At 35.4% G+C, this 17,842-nt stretch overlaps 1 protein-coding gene across 4 annotated transcripts in view; it reads right to left on the bottom strand.

Moving 5' to 3' along the window:
• The window catches only part of C8H3orf20 (chromosome 8 C3orf20 homolog), a 138,949-nt gene that overhangs the window by 94,459 nt on the left and 26,648 nt on the right, over positions 1-17,842 (bottom strand). For 3 of the 4 annotated variants that reach the window (XM_074198478.1, XM_074198479.1, XM_074198476.1), the window contains exon 5: positions 11,862-11,972. The exons of the other annotated variant lie outside the window; for it this stretch is intronic. In XM_074198478.1, the coding sequence (XP_074054579.1) occupies positions 11,862-11,972 (111 nt within the window). The remainder of the gene's footprint in view (positions 1-11,861; positions 11,973-17,842) is intronic. 4 annotated transcript variants of the gene reach the window in all.

Raw genomic sequence — 17,842 nt, 5'->3', positions numbered from 1 at the left:
AGGAGGAGATATATGTCCCTCTATCATTATTAAAAATGTACTAGCTATGTGGTTCTAGGCAATTACCTCTCTCCCCTAATAAAAAAAAAAGAGTGTAGAGAGGTCTCAACCAAAAAGGTTGAGATTGAAAAAGACTATGTTATCTCTCAAACCCCCTCCCTTTTCTAAATCTATGACCTAATCCTATCTATGAAAAAGTTTTCTCCCTGATAAAAATCTAATTATTGTGAAAAGACAGGCAAATTGAGTAATTCCCTGGGCTGCCTGGATGTTTCCCTTATGTAAAATTGACAGACCTCATGTGGATACATCATTAAACATTTTTGGGACACTAAGGGTGAAAAGTGGGGTACCAAGGAGTATGAAGAGACACAGGTGAAGTGGTCTCTGCCTTGAAACAATTTACAGTCTAGTTGAGGATGTTTACTCAACCTGAGAAAAGTGAAGAAAATCTAATCCTAAAGGGAGGGAAGGAATGAGTTCCAAGAGAGAGGAATAGCAGAACAGCAGAACCCATCCCCACACATTTAGGAGAGTGCCAGATTAGGGTGCCTTTGTTCATTATTATCCATATGACCTGCAGGAATTCTACCTTTAAATCTATGATTCTGGCTAATATAAGAATTTAATTTTTTTGAAATTTTAATTTCTTTAATGTCTTTCTTTTTAAAAAATATTTTGTTTTCCAATTATATATAATAGTAGTTTTCATGTTTGTAAGATTTTGAATTTTACACTTCCCCCCCCACTTTTGCTTCCCTCCCCCACTCCCCACCAAAGGCAGTTTGATAATCTTTACATTGTTTCCATTCCATACATTGATCCAAATTGAATGTGTTGAGAGAGAAATCATAACCTTGAGGAGAAAATGAAATATTAGAGATAGCAAAGTTATGTAGCACATAAGACCCTTTTTAAAAAATTGAAGGTAATAGACTTTGATCTGTTTAAACTCCACAGTTCTTTCTCTAGATACAGATGGTATTCTTCATTGCAGGTACTCTAAAATTGTCCTTGATTATTGCATTGATGAAATGAGAAAAATCTATTAAGGTTGATTATCACCCCCATGTTGTTGTTAGGGTGTACAATGTTCTTCTGGCTCTGCTCCTCTCACCCAACATCAATTCATGCAAGTCTTCCCAGGCTTCTCTAAATTTCATCCCTCTTGATTTCTTATAGAACAATAGTGTTCCATAATGTACATATACCAAAATTTGTTCAGCCATTCCTCAATTGATGGACATTCATTCAATTTCCAATTCCACAAACAGAGCTGCTATAAATGTTTTTGTGCAAGTGATGTTTTTACCCTTTCTCACAATCTCTTCAGGGTATAGACCCAGTAGTGGTAACATGGGAATTTCTTTTGCTTGAATACCCAAATTTGCATTGGGTTTTACTTTTCTTTCTTTCTTAACAAGTAGGGGAGAGAAAGGGGAGAGGGAGAGAATTTGGAACTGAATATAAAATACAATTAAATTTAAAAATCATTTATGCTCCTTTTATATGGAAATGACTGGAAGACATAATAACCAATATGGATAATCCCAGAAAACTAGAGTAACTACAAGGAGTTCATCTTATCAAATGACTCAATGTAACTAAATATGCAGTCATGAATTCTATAGCACAAAGACTTTATTTTTTTTGTATATAAACAGGGTTGTGATTTTTCAAATATAAATCCATTTCAAAACCTTACTGAATCATAGTAGATTTCTGTCCTTCGTTTTTTAATATTTATTTTATTTTTCCAATTATATGTTATCTAAGTCTTTCAACATTTATCCACATGCATAGTTATGTTACATACTTTCCTTTCACATTCCCTTTTATTTTCCTTTATTTGGCAAAAGATAAATGGAGAAAATTCTTATGTGAAAAATAGATTGGAATCTGTGGAAGCTGATTACTTCATGAGACACCAAGAATCTGTTAAACAAAATAAAAAAAATAGGAGAAAATATAAAATACCTAAGTGGTAAAACAACTGCCTTGAAAAATAGATCCAGGAGAGACAAATGTTGATAAAAAAGGCAACTTTAGCAAAGTTACAGGACATAAAATAAACCCACATAAATCCTCAGCATTTCTATATATTATTAACAAGATACAGCAGCAAGAGATAGAAAGAGAAATCTCATTTAAAAAACATAAAATACTTGGGAATCTATCCACCAAGGAAGACTAAGAAGCTCTATGAAAACAACTATAAAACACTTTTCACACGAATAAAATCAAATTTAAATAACTGGAAAATGTCGACTACACAAGGGTAGGTCAAGCTAATATAATAAAAATGACAATTCTACCTATATCAAATTGCTTATTTATTGCCACACCAATCAATCTTTCAAAAATTACTTTAATGAGCTAGAAAAAATAGTAATTAAATTCATATGGAGGAAGAAAAAGTCAAGAATATCAAATGAATTACTGAAAAAAATGTAAAGGAGGGTGGCCTAACCATACCAGACCTAAAATTATATTATCAGTCATCAAAACTGTTTGGTACTAGCTAAGAAACAGAGTAATGAATTGGTGGAATAGACTAGATACAAAAGAAACAGTATTAAATGACTATAGTAATCTACTGTTTGATAAACCTAGATATTTTAGTTTCTGGGATAAAAACTCACTTTTTGATTAAAACTGCTGGAAAAACTGGAAGATAGCAAGGTCAAAAACTATGCATAGACCAGCATTTAACACCCTATACCCAAGATGAGGCCAAAATAGGTGTAGGATTTAGCCACAAAAGGTAATATCATGAGCCAATTAGAAGAACAATGAATAGTTTACCTGTCAGATCTATGGAAAGAGGAACAGTTTATGACCAAAGAAAAGATAGAGAACATTATAAAAAAATAAACTGGACAAATTTGATTACTTTAAATTAAAAAAGTGTCTGCACTAACAAAACCATTGCAATCAAGGAATTAAAATGAATATAGTAAGTTAGGAAATAATTTTTACAACTCGTGTTTCAGACAAAGGACTCATTACTAAGATATATAGAGAACTGAGTCAAATTTATAAAAAAAAGTCATTTCCCCATTGATAAATGATCAAAGGATAAAGAAAGGCAATTCTCCGAAAAAGAAATCAAAGCAAATTGCTCCAAAACATTATTAAATGGAGAAATGCAAATTAAAACATCTCTGAGGGGCCACCACACACCTGTTATATTGGTCAATATTACTAGAAAGGAAAATGATCAATGTTGGAGGGGATGTGGGAAAACAGAATCACTAATGCATTGTTGGTGGAATTGTGAACTGATCCAACTTTTCTGGAGAGCAATTTGGAATTGTGTCCAAAGGGCAATAAAAAATGTACATACACTTTGATCTAACAATAACATTCCTGGGTCTGTATCTTGAAGAGATCATGGAAAAGGGTAAGAATCCCACATGTACAAAAATATTGATAGCAGCTCTTTTTTTTGTAGTGGTAAAGAATTTGAAATTGGGTGAAACCTATCAATTGGGGAATGACTGAGCAAACTGTGATATATATATATATATATATACATATATATATATATGTATATATATATATATATGATGGAAGACTGTTGTTCTATAAAAAATTATGAGGGGTAGAATTTCAGAAAAGCCTGAATAGATTTGCTGAGTGATGCTGCTGAGTGAGCAGAACCAGAAGAACCTTATATACCTTAACAACAATATGAGGTGATGATCAAACATGATGGGCTTGTTCATTTCAGCAGCACAATAATCAAAGACGGTTTTAAAAGACTTGTGATGGAAAATATCTTCTACATCCAGAAATGGAACTCTGGAGTGTAAATGAAGATCAAAGATTATTATTTTCAATTTCTAAAAATTGTCTTATGTATTATGTCATTTCTCTCTCTCTAAGGCTTTCTTTCTTTTGTTTGGATCTGATTCTTCTCTCACAATATGTTCAATATGGATCTATGTTTAGCATGATTATAAATATAGATCTTAGACTGCTTTCTGTCAGGGAGAGGGAGAAAAGACATAAAACTCAAAACATAACCAAAAAAATGATTAGTTAAAACTACCATTACATGTAGTTGGAAAAAACAAACAAATTTTTAAAAAGATGGGGAGGACTTCTGGCCAAGATGGCAGAGAGAAGATAAGCACTGTGCTAAGGTCTCCTGGTTTCCCCTCAGAAATAATATGAAACAAACCTCTTAACAAAAATCTGATTGAAAAAAAAAACAGAAAAAGAAGCTAGGAGAAGAACATCTACCTCAAGGTTTGTCTTCAGGGATTGTGAGTGAGCTGGGACCAGAGAGCATAGAGCAGAGAACCTGCCAGGACAGGCAAGAGCCAGATCAGCCTAGGATCAGTTGTGGAGGCATTGACTGTGGGAGCCGTGCAGTCCAAGAGCCAACTGGATGCAGATGAGTTGGCTGTGGGACTGAAGGTCTGCGCTTACCAACAGGGCTGGAGGGCAAGTTTCAGTGCAGGATTGTTGCAGACATCGAATAACTGGGCTCCTCTGGTCTGGAGGACCTCAGATTCCATAACTTCATTTCAGCTGAAGCTTCTTCCCAGAACAGACACAGTAACAGCCCACTTCCTCCTCACTCCCCACCCCACCCCCCTCAGGTGTGGGCAGTAGAGCTCCCTTAGCTTTGAATAGGGAGAGTAATTACCTCACACCAAGGCATAGTCCACACTGTTCAAGGATAAAAGGATCCAGCAGCTTCACACACACCCTCTAGGCCAAGGGAAAAGGGCCTCAAATCAAGGTCACAGAAACTCCAGAGAAAACAACCAGCACCCCATACTTGCCAGCCCATGTGAAGTTATTAAACTCAGTGAGCAAAGCCTCTAGCACCCCCTACTGTCCATCCCACTTGGAGTTACTAAGGCAAGTGAGCAAAGCCTGTAGGACTCCCTACTGGCCAGCCCACTTGGAGTTCTTAAACTCAGTTTAAGATCCAACTCTAGGGATTCCCAACACCAAACCTCTGTGAACTAGCCCCACACCCAACACAAGACCTTAGGAAAATGAAGAAAGACCATCAGAAAGGAGGGTCCATAGAAAAATTCTTAGAAGATAAAGAACCTAACTCAGAGAGATCTAGAACCTCTGAGAAGAATATGATTTAGTCTCCAGCACAGAAAGACTTCATTGAAGAAATCAGGAAGAAGTTTAAAAATCAATTGGAAAATGTGGGAAAAGAAACCCAAGAGAAGATTAACACCTTGCAATAAGAAAACAAATCCTTGGAAAATACAACTGGACAAATGCAAAAAGAAAATAATTCTCTCAAAAATCTCCAGTGGTCAAATGGAAAACTCTTTCAAAAATAGAATTGGCCAATTGGAAAAGGAGTTGCAAAAGGTAAATGAAGAAAATTCTTCTTTTAAAAAAATGAATGGAGTTGGTATAAATTGATGACTTCATGAGACAACAAGAATCTGTTAAACAAAACCAAAAAATAAAAAAAAATATAGAAGAAAATGTAAAACACCTCATCAGCAAAACTGCTGACCCAGAGAATAGAAGTGGGAGGGACAACTTAAGAATTACTGGTCTCTCTGAAAATATTGTAGAGGGAAAAAAAGCCTGGACTTAATATTACAGGATTTAGTGATGGAAAATTGTCCTGACATTATGGAAGCAGAGGGCATAGTTATTGAAAGAATACATTGATCCCCTCCAGAAAGTGATCCCCAAATGAAAACACCAAGGAATATCGTAGCCAAATTCCAGAACTATCAGATAAAAGAGAAATCCTGAAAGCAGCCAGAAAGAAACAATTTAGACACCAAGGAGCCACAGTAAGGTTACAGAAGACCTGGCTGCATCAACATTAATGGATTGAAGGGCCTGGGATGTGATATTTCGAAAAGAAAGGGAGCTTGGAATGCAGCCAAGAATTTATTATCTGGCAAAACTGAGCCTTTTCTTCCAGGGGAAAAGATGGATATTTAATGAAATAGGAAACTTCCAACTTTTCTTGATGAAAAGACCAGACCTTAATAGAAAATTTGGATTTCAAACAGGAGACTCAAGAGATACATGAAAAGGTTTAAAAAAAGGGTAAAGAAAAAAAAACCTTGCTATCCAATAAGATGAAACTGGTTATATCCCTACCTGAGAATATATTTAACCAGAAGTGATGGCACTCATGACTTATTTGTGAAACTGCTATCCAATAAGATGAAACTAGTTATATCCCCAGCTGGGAGAAAGTCTCTAATAACTCTTCAGAATTGTAATTCTATTAGAGAGAATGTACTTAGCCAGAAGTGATGGACACTCATGACTTTTCTGTGACTCAGATAGAAGGATTTAAAACAATACCTCCTTAAAAAGGGGGACAGAAAAGAGATGGGAAGATGGAAGAGACTGAATGGGGTAAATCTCATTACATTTAGAGGTACAAAGGACCTATTGCAATACAGGGGAAGAAGGGAGGTGGTGAGAACTTCCCGAAGCTTACTTTCATCAGATTTGACTTAAAGTTAACATACATACATACACTCAGTTAAGTTAAGAAGTTAAGAAATCTATATTACCTTTCAAGTATTAAAAGGGGGAAGGGGAGGGGGGAGGAAAAGGGGAACCAACAGAAGGAAGTGAAAGAAGAAGGGGCAAAGGGAAATGGGAAAGAAAGTGGGAGGGGGCTTGGATATAGGAGGGCAAACACACTGAAGGTGGTGGTATTCAGAAACAAAATACTGGGGAATATGGATAAAATGAAAAAAGGGGAAAATACAAACAGAGGGAAGATAACATGGAAGGCAATAAAAAGTTAGTAATTATAACTTTGAATGTGAATGGGATGAACTCTCCCTTAAAATATAAACAAATAAGAGAGTAGATTAAAAATCAGAATTGTACAATATGCTGCTTATAAGAAATTCATTTGAAGCAGAGAGATATATATAGAGTAAAGATAAAAGGTTGGAGCAAAATATATTTTGCTTCAGCTGAAGTGAAAAAAGAAAGGGTAGCAGTCCTTATCTCAAACAAAGCAGCTGCAAAAATAGATATCATTAAAAGAGATAAGGAAGGAAACTATATCCTCCTAAAAGGTACCATAGACAATGAAGCAATTTCAATACTGAATATGTATGCACCAAATTGTATAGCATCCAAATTCTTTTTTTTTTTTTTTTGGTTTTCGGAAGGCAATGGGGGTTAAGTAGCTTGCCCAAGGCCATGCAGCTAGGTAATTATGAAGTATCTGAGGCCAGATTTGAACTCAGGTACTCCTGATGCCAGGGCTGGTGCTCTATTCACTGGACCATCTATGTGCCCCAGGATCCAAATTCTTAGAGGAGAAGTTGAAGGAATTACAGGAAGACATAGATAGCAAAACTCTACTAGTGGAAGACCTCAACCTCCAGTGCTCAGATTTAGATAGCTCTAAGCATAAAATAAACAAGGAAGAAGTTAAGGAGGTAAATAGATTGTTAGAAAACCTAGACATGATAGACCTATGGAGGAAATTGAATGGGGATAGAAAGGAATATACTTTTTTTCTCTGCAGTACATGGCTTCAGTACAAAAAATTGACCATATACACTAGGGCAAGAACACATAATAATAAATTGCAAAAAAGCAGAAATAGTGAATACTACTTTCTTGGATCATAATGCAATAAAAATCAAATGCAATATTGGGCCAGGGAGACATAGACCCAAATCTAATTGGAAAATAAATAACTTCATTTTAAAGAATGAGTGGATCAAACAAAAGTTATAAAAAGAATTACTTATTTCATCCTAGATAATGACAATAATGAAACAACATGCCAAAACATATAGGGCAAAGCCAAGGCAACTGTCAGGGGATATATTATATTTTTAAATGCTTATGTGAATAAATTAGAGAAAGAAGAAGTCAATGAAATAAACATGCAACTAAGAAAATTAGAGAAAGAACAAATTTAAAAGCCCCAATTAAATAGCAAGTTAAAAATTCTAAGAATTAAAGGAGAAATTAATAGAATCAAAAGCAAGAAAACTATTGAACCAATGAATAAAATCAAGAGTTGGTTTTATGAAAACACCATAAAATTGATAAACCTCTGGTTAATTTGATTTAAAAAAGCAAAGAAGAAAACCAAATTGCTAGTATCATAAATGAAAAAGGTGAACTCACCACCAATGTGGAGGAAATTAAGGTAATGATTCAGAATTATTTTGCCCACCTTTATGCCAATAACTTTGATAATCTAAGTGAAATGGATGAATGTTTACAAAAATAGAAGTTGCCCAGGCTAAATGAAGAAGAAATTAAATACCTAAATAACCCCATCTCAGAAAAAGAAATTCAACAGCCATTATTGAACTCCCTATGAAAAAATCTCCAGGAGCAGACAGATTCACATGTGAATTCAATCAAACATTTAAGGAACAATTGGTTCCAATTCTATACAAACTCTTTGGAAAAATAGATGAAGATGGAACTCTGCCTGACTCTTTCTACAACACCAATATGGTGCTGATACCTAAACCAGGAAGAGTTAAAACAGGGAAAGAAAATTATAGACCTATCTCCCTAATGAATATAGATGCAAAAATCTTAAATAAAATCTTAGTAAAACAATTAAAACAAGTTATCACTAGGATAATACATTATGACCAAATAGGATTTATCCCAGGAATGCAGGGTTGGTTCAATAGTAGGAAAACTGTGTGTATAATTAATTATATCAATAACAAATCTATCAGAAATCATATGATTATATCACTAGCTGCTTAAAAAGCTTTTGAAAAAATGCATCATCACCCATTCCTACTAGAAAGTGTAGAAATAAATGGATTGTTCCTTAGAATAAAAAGTAGTATCTATTTGAAATCCTCAACAAGTACTATAAGCCATGGGGATAGGTTAGAAGTATTCCCAATAAGATCAGAGGGAAACAAGGATACCCATTATCACCACTACTATTCACATTGTACTAGAAATGTTAGCTTCAGCAATTAGAGAAGAAAAAGAAATTGAAGGAATTAGAATTGGGAAGGAAAAGATAAAATTCTCACTCTTTGCAGATGACATGATGGTATACCCAGAGCATACCAAAAAATCATCTAAAAAATGACTAGAAATAATTAGCAACTTTAGCAAAGTCACAGGATATAAAATAAATCCTCATAGATCCTCAACTTTACTATATATGACTAGCAAGATTCGTCAGGAAGAGCAAGAAAGAGAAATCCCATTCAAAGTAAATTCAGACAATATAAAATACTTGGGAGTCTACCTGCCAAGGCAAGATTCATAAACTTTTTGAAAACAATTGAAAAGCACTTTGCACACAAATAAAATCGCATTTAAATAACTGGGCAAATATCAACTACTCATGGCTTGGCCAAGCTAATATAACAAAAATGACAATTTTACCAGAATTAAACTACTTATTTAGTTCCCTACCAATTAAAATTCCAAAAAATTACTTTAATGAGTTAGAAAAAAATTGTAACTAAATTTATATGGAGAAATAAAAAGTCAAGAATGTTCAGAGACTTAATGAAAAAAAGTGCAAAAGAACGTATCTTAGCCCCACTAGATCTAAAATTATATTATAAAGCATCAGTCATCAAAACTATTTGGTACTGGCTAAAAAATAGATTGGTGGACCAGTTGAATAGACTAGGTGCAATAGCAGGAAATGATAATAGTAACCTGCTGTGTGATAAACCCAAGGAGTCCAGTTATTGGGATAAAAACTCTCTCTTTTATAAAAACTGCTGGGAAAATTGGAAGTTAGTATGACAGAAACTTGGATTAGACCAACACCTCACACCGCATACTAAGATAAGATCAAAATAGATACAGGATTTAGACATAAAAAAACAATATTATAAGCAAACTAGAAGATCAAGGAATAGTTTACCTGTCAGATCTATGCAAAGGGAAGCAGTTTATGACCAAGGAAGAGATGGAAAACATCATTAAAAACATTAGATAATTTCAATTACATTAAATTAAAAGACTTTTGCACAAACAAAACCACTGTATTCAAGATCAAAAGAAATGTAGTAAATTAGGAAACAATTTTTATAACTAGTATTTCTGACAAAGGACCCATTTCTAAAATATACAGAGAAATGAGTCAAATTTAAAAAAAAAACCAAGCCATTCCCCAATTGACAAATGGTCAAAGGCAATTTACAGATGAGGAAATAAAAGCGATCCATAGTCATATGAAAAACTGTTCTAAATCATAACTGATTAGAGAAATGTAAATTAAAGCATCTCTGAGATACCACCTCATACCTCTCAGACTAGACAGTATGATCAGAAAGGACAATGATCAATTTTAGAAGGGATGTGATAAACATGGGAAACTAATACATTGTTGGTGGAGCTTTGAACTCATTCAATCTTTCTGGAGAGCAATTTAGAATTACACCCAAAGAGCAACAAAAATGTGCATACCCTTTGATCCAGCTATACCACTACTGGATCCATACCCTGAAGAGATCATGAAAAAGGGTAAAAGCATCACTTTTACAAAATTATTCATAGTAGCTCTGTTTGTGTTGGCAAAGAAGTAGAAACTGAGGGGATATCCATCAATTTGGGGATGGCCTAATAAACTGTGGTATATGTATATCATCGAACACTATTTTTCTATTAGAAACCAGGAGGGATGGGAATTCAGGGAAGCCTAGAAGGAGTTGCATGAACTGAAGCTGAATGAGCTGACCAGAACCAGAAGAACATGGCATACTATAACAGCAACATGGGGGTGATAATATTAATGGACATGCTCATTACATCAGTGCAACAATCAGGCACAACTTTTGGGTATCTGTGATGAAGAATATCATCTGTATCCAGAGAAAGAATTGTGGAGTTTAAACAAAGACCAAAAACTATTACCTTTAATTTTTTTTGCAAGGCAATGGGGTTAAGTGGCTTGCCCAAGGCCACACAGCTAGGTAATTATTAAGTGTGTGAGACTGGATTTGAACCCAGGTACTCCTGACTCTAAGGCCAGTGCTTTATCCACTACCCCACCTAGCCGCCCCCTACCTTTATTTTTTTTTAAAAAAAATCCTTTATCTTATAAAATTTTGCTATTTCTTATACTTTATTTTTCTTACTTAAGGATATGATTTCTCTCTCATCACATTCAACTTAGATCAATGTATACTACAGAAACAGTGTAAAGACTAACAGACGGCCTTCTGTGGGGGGGTGGGGGGAGGGAAACGAGATTAGGGGGAAAATTGTATAATTCAAAATAAATAAATAAATTACTTTAAAAAAAGATGAAGAACCAGGACACTAAGAGTATGACTAAGCTGAGATTTGCAGGATCATGGGCTTAGATCTTGTAGATGCTTTAATGGTCATCTAGTCCAAACCCTTCTATTTAAATATGAGGAAACTCAGATCATACAGAAGTGAAATAACATGCCCAAGATCATTCAGGTAATGTATGAGAGAGTTGACATTTGAACTGAACTTCTCTTGACTCCAAATTCTGCTCTCTTTCCATTGTACCCTTCTGCCCCCATCTTGAATTCCTCTGTGAGAGATAGGTGATATCTCTCCATCTGGAGTCAAGAAAAAATGAGTTCTGGTCTCTTCTAAGACATTTGCTGTCTGACCCTGGGCATCTCTTTCAAACTGAATTCTTTCATTTATAAAATGGGTTCAACAAGAGTACTTATCTCAAAGAGTCACTGTGAGACTTGAATCTGATAAAATATGTAAAGTGCTTTTACACACTTTAAAGCACTATCATCTTGCCATCAAATCAGGGCATTGGTGCTCCTGTTTCTGGATTTATAAAAAGGTAGGGAGGGGGAGCTTGGGTGATTATAAAAAAATACCTGGAAGTTTTCAAGGTAGGGGGAGGGTGGGTCAAGGACTATCCTTACTTATGGAGCCTGTTTTCTGGTCTTTTCCAGAGAGTGAAAAACTCAAACAGGCAGCAGAAGCCTGAAAAATGACTTGATAAGGAGTGGCAGTGAAGAACTTGAGCTGGTTTCCTGAAACAGAGAATAAAAATCATTCAGAGAAGAAAGGCATTGACTTCTCTCATATTTGTTAAGTGCCTACTATGTGGCACTTATAGAAAATACAATGAAATACTTCCTACTGTGAATTGAGGAATTTACATTCTTACAGGAATTTGATAAATATATATTGGAGAAAATAAAGTTCTTAGATAACAAAGTAATTGGGAAGGAGCAAGAAGGGCAGGGTACTGGGGTGGCAGGAAGGGAGTCAGAACTTTCTATGACCAAGATGGGGCTTAAAATGTGTTTTGAATGAAGAGAGACATTCTGTGAGATGAAAGTGAGGAGCTAGTGCATTCTTGACATGGAGAAAAGTAGGGGGGAGATGGAGTGTTATGTAAGGAAGAGAAAGAAAAATGTTTTCACTGGATCAAAAAGCTGTCCAGAAAAAAAAAAAAAAACATTCCTTATACAACATGACTTCAAGTGAACAGGTAGGAAGGAGCCAACTTGTGAAAGGGTTTAAAAGTTAAATAGAGGATTTTCTATTTGATTCTAGAGGCAGTAGGGACTGAAGTTGATTGAGTAGGAGAGTAATAGTCAGGATTTTTAACTTATGTAGACTTCTGACCAAGATGGTGGAGAGAAGAGAGGCACAGTGCTAATCTCCTGACCTTCCCTCATAAATAATATGAAACAAACCTCTTAACAGAAATCCAATCAACAAAACTCAGAAAGAAGAGCCAGGAGAAGAACACTGACCTCAGGATTTGTCTTACACACTAGTGGCTGAGACCAGGTGAAGAGGGCAGACTCTGCTGGGAGCATGGGATGGTGAGAGCCTGGGAGTCTGGATTAGCTGCAGATTAGACTGATCAGCAGTGGGGCTGGAGCCTGGTGGACTGGGGGCTTGGATCAACTAGGGAGCAGAGGCATTGGTAGTGGCACTGACTATCTGGAGCATGCTGGCAGGGCTAGATGGGCAGGGCTAGTGGGAGAGTTCCAGTGCTGGAGAGCTGCATACATCAAACCCTGGGTTCCTCTGATCAGGAGGAACTCAGAGTCCACACTTCCATTTCAACTGAAGCCTCTTCCCAGAACAAACACAATTATAGATTACTTCTTCCTCAGGAGCAGGTGTGTGAGCAGTAGAACCAACTCAGCTGATAATAGGGAGATTGAGCACCTCACATCAGGGTATAGCCCACCATTGATAGAAGATAAAAGTATTTAACAACTTCAATCACTCCCTCTAGGCCAAGGGAAAGGGCCTCAATCAAGGTCACAAACACTCCAGAGAAAGCAACCAGCACCCCCTCCTGGCCAGCTGGAGATATTACACTCAGTGAGTAAAGCCTCTAGGGATCCCAACACCAAACCTCTGTGAACCAGTCCCTCCTCCAACACAAGGTCTTGGTAAAATGAAGAAAGACCAGCAAAAACCAGGGTCCATAGAAAAATTATTGGAAGGAAAAGACCCTAGCTCAGAGAGATCTAGAACCTCTGAGGAGAATATGATCTGGTCTCCAGCCCAGAAAGACTTCCTTGAAGAAATAAGGAAGAAGTTTAAAAATCAATTGGAAAATTTGGGGAAAGAAACCCCAGAGAAGATTAACACTTTTCAACAAGAAAACATCATTGGAAAATACAATTGGACAAATGCACAAAGAAAATAATTCTCTCAAAACCTCAATTGGTCAAATGGAAAACTCTTTCAAAAACAGAATTGATAAACTGGAAAAGGAGTTGCAAAAGGAAAATGAAGAAAATTCTTCTCTTAAAAAAATAATGGAGTCTGTGAAAACTAATGACTTTATGAGATGGCAAGAGCCTGTTAAACAAAACTAAAAAACAGAAAAAAATAGAAAATGTAAAATACCTCATCAGCAAATCCACTGACCTTGAAAACAGATTGAGAAGGAACAACCTGAATTATAGGTCTTCCTGAAAACATTGAAGATAAAAAAATGTCTGGACTTAATATTGCAGGATTTAGTGATGGAAATTGCCCTGATATCAGGGAACCAGAGGGCAAAATAGTTATTGAAAGAGTACATCGATCCCCACCAGAAGGAGATCCTAAAATGAAAACACCAAGGAATGTTGGGGCCAAATTCCAGAACTATCAGATAAAAGAGAAAATCCTGCAAGCAGCCAGAAAGTAACAATTTAAATATCAAGGAGCCCCAGTAAGGATCATGCAGGACCTGGCTGCATGAACATTAAGGGATTGAAGGGCCTGGAATGAGATATTTCAAAGAGCAAGGGAGCTTGGAATGCAGCCAAGAATCTACTTTTCCACAAAGCTGAGCCTTCTCTTCCAGGGAAAAAGACGGACATTTAACAAAATCGAAGAATTCCAAAAATTCCTGATGAAAAAGACCTGAGCTAAACATAAAATTTGGACATCAAACAGGAGGTTCAAGAGACACATGAAAAGGTAAAAAATAAAAAAGGGGTCAGTAAAAGGAAAAAAAAAATGTGATCCAGTAAGTTGAAACTGGCTATATCCCAGCATGGGGAAAAAGATTCTCATAAATCCTGAGAATTGTAACTCTAACAGAGAGAATATACTTAACCAGAAATGAAGGACATTCATGACCTATCCATGAGACTGCTATCTAAAGAGATGTAACTGGCTTTAACCCCACTTGGGAGAAAGACTCTAATAATTCTCAGGAATTTTGATTCTATTCAATAGAATATACTGAACTAGAAGGGACAGACACTCAGAATTTTCTGACTTAGAATGATCTACAAAACACTACCTCCTTAAAAAGGGGACAGGAAAGAGACAGGAGGAGGGAGGGGATTGAATGGGGTAAATCTCATTACACTAAGAGGTACAAAAAACCTGTGGTAATAGAGGGGAATAAGGGAGCAGATGAGAAACACCTGAATCTTCTTCTCATCAGACTTGGCTTAAAGTCAACCTACACATACTCAGTTAAGTTATAAAACATCTAACCTTTCAAGTATTAAAAAGGGGGAAAGGGGAGGGGGGGAAAGGGGAACTAACAAAAGGAAGGGAAGGGAAAAGGGAAAAACGGAAAGGGGAAAGGGGAGGGTGTGATATAGGAGGGCAAACACACTGAACGGGCTGATATACAGAAACAAAATACTCGGGAATATGGATAAGGGGGGGAAGGGGGAAATACAAACAGAGGGAAGATAGCACAGAGGGCAATAAAGAATTAGTAATCATAACTTTGAATGTGAATGGGATGAACTCGCCCTTAAAATGTAAGCAAATAGCAGAGTGGATTAAAAACCAGAATCCTACAATATGCTGCTTGCAAGAAACTCATTTGAAGGAGAGAGATACATATAGAGTAAAGGTAAAAGGGTGGAGCAAAATATATTTTGCTTCATCTGAAGTAAAAAAATGCAGGAGTAGCAATCCTTATCTCAGACAAAGCAGCAGCAAAAATAGATAGCATTAAAAGAGATAAGGAAGGAAACTTTATCCTCCTAAAAGGTAACATAGATAATAAAGTCATTTCAATACTGAATATATATGCACCTAGTGGGACAGCACCCAAATTCTTAGAGGAAAAGCTGAAAGAACTACAGGAAGACATAGACAGCAAAACTCTACTAGTGGGAGACCTCAACCTCCTGCTCTCAGATCTAGATAAATTGAATTATAAAATAAACAAGAAAGAAGTTAAGGAGGTAAATAGATTGTTAGAAAAATTAGATATGGTAGACTTATGGAGGAAACTGAATGGGGATAGAAAGGAATATACCTTTTTCTCTGTAGTACATGGAACTTATATAAAAATTGACCATGTACTAGGACATAAAAACCTAATGATCAACTGCAGAAAGGCAGATATAGTGAATACATCTTTCTCAGATTACAATGCAATAAAAGTCATATGCAATATTGGGCCAAAGAGATATAGACCTAGACCAAATTGGAAATTGAATAACCTCATTTTAAAAAATGAGTGGACCAAAAAACAAATTATAGAAAGAATTAACCATTTTATCCTAGATAATGATAATAATGAAACATCATACCAAAACTTATGAGATTCATTCAAAGTGACTCTCAGGGGATATAGTATAGCTCAAAATGCTTACATGAATAAATTGGAGAAAGAGGAAATCAATGAACTAAATATGCAACTAAAAAATAGAGAAAGAACAAATCAAAAATCCCCAATTAAATACCAAATTATAAATTCTAAAAATTAAAGGAGAAATCAATAAAATAGAAAGCAAAAAATATTGAATTAATAAATAAAACCAAAAGTTGTTATTATGAAAAAAACCAATAAAACTGATAAACCTCTAGTCAATCTGATAAAAAAAAGAAAGAAGAAAACCAAATTGCTAGTATCATAAATTAAAAAGGTAAACTCACCACCAATGAGGAGGAATAATTTGAAATTATTTTGCCCAACTCTATGCCAATAAATTTAATAATCTAAATGAAATGGATTAATACTTACAAAAATAGAAGTTGCCCAGATTAAATGAAGAAGAGATTAAATACCTAAAGAACCCTATCTCAGAAAAAGAAATTCAACAAGCAATCATTGAACTCCCTAAAAAAAAATCTCCAGGGCCTGATGGATGCACAAGTGAATTTTACCAAACATTTAAGGAACAATTGGTTCCAATTCTATATAAACTCTTTGGAAAAATAGGGAAAGACGGAACTCTGCCTAACTCTTTCTATGAAACCAATATGGTGCTGTTACCTAAACCAGGAAGAGTTAAAACAGAGAAAGAAAAATTATAGACCTATTTCCCTGATGAATATGGATGCAAAAATCTTAAATAAAATCCTAGCAAAATGATTACAAGTCATCACTAGGATAATACATTATGATCAAGTAGGATTTATCCCAGGAATGCAGGGTTGGTTCAATATTAGGAAACCTGTTAGTATACTCAATTATATCAACAACAAACCTATCAGAAACCATATGATCATATCAATAGATGCTGAAAAAGCTTTTGACAAAATACAGCATCCATTCCTATTAAAAACACTAGAGAGTGTAGGAATAAATAGTCTGTTCCTCAAAATAATTAGCAGTATCTATCTGAAACCATCAACAAGCATTATATACAATGGGGAGAGGCTAGAGTCATTACCAATAAGATCAGGGGTGAAACGAGGGTGCCCATTATCACCACAATATTGTATCATAAATGTTAGTATCAGCAATTAGAGAGGAAAAAGAAATTGAAGGAATTAGAATTGGGAAGGAAGAGACAAAACTCTCACTCTTTGCAGATGACATGATGGTATACCTAAAGAATCCCAAGAAATCATCCAAAAAATTACTGGAAACAATTAGCAACTTTAGCAGAGTTGCAGGATATAAAAGACACCTTCATAAATCCTCAACTTTTCTATATATGTCTAGCAAGATACAGCAGAAAGAGCTAGAAAGAGAAATCCCATTCAAGGTAAACCTCCGACAATATAAAATACTTGGGAGTCTATTTGCCAAGACAGACTCAGAATCATTTTGAAAATAATTATAAAACACTTCTCACACAAATTAAATCAGATTTAAATAACTGTACAAATATACTACTCATGGATAGGTAGAGCTAATATAATAAAAAATGACAATTCTACCAAAACTAAACTACCTGTTTAGTGCCCTACCAATCAAAATTCCAAAAAATTACTTTAAATGAGTTAGAAAAAAATTGTAAGTAAATTCATATGGAGAAATAAAAAACCAAGAATTGCCAGGAGCTTAATGAAAAAAAGTGCAAAAGAAGGTGGCTTAGCCCTACCTGATCTAAAATTATATTATAAAGCATCAGTCATCAAAACTGTTTGGTATTGGCTAAGAAATAGAGAGGTGGACCAGTGGAATAGACTAGGTGTAAAAGCAGGAAAAAATTATAGTAATCTGCTGTTTGAT

Source organism: Macrotis lagotis, chromosome 8, assembly GCF_037893015.1.
Source record: "Macrotis lagotis isolate mMagLag1 chromosome 8, bilby.v1.9.chrom.fasta, whole genome shotgun sequence".
In the NCBI taxonomy this organism is placed as follows: domain Eukaryota; kingdom Metazoa; phylum Chordata; class Mammalia; order Peramelemorphia; family Peramelidae; genus Macrotis; species Macrotis lagotis.
The sequence above is the reverse complement of the archived record's forward strand: the minus strand, read 5'-3'. Positions and strand labels throughout refer to the sequence as shown.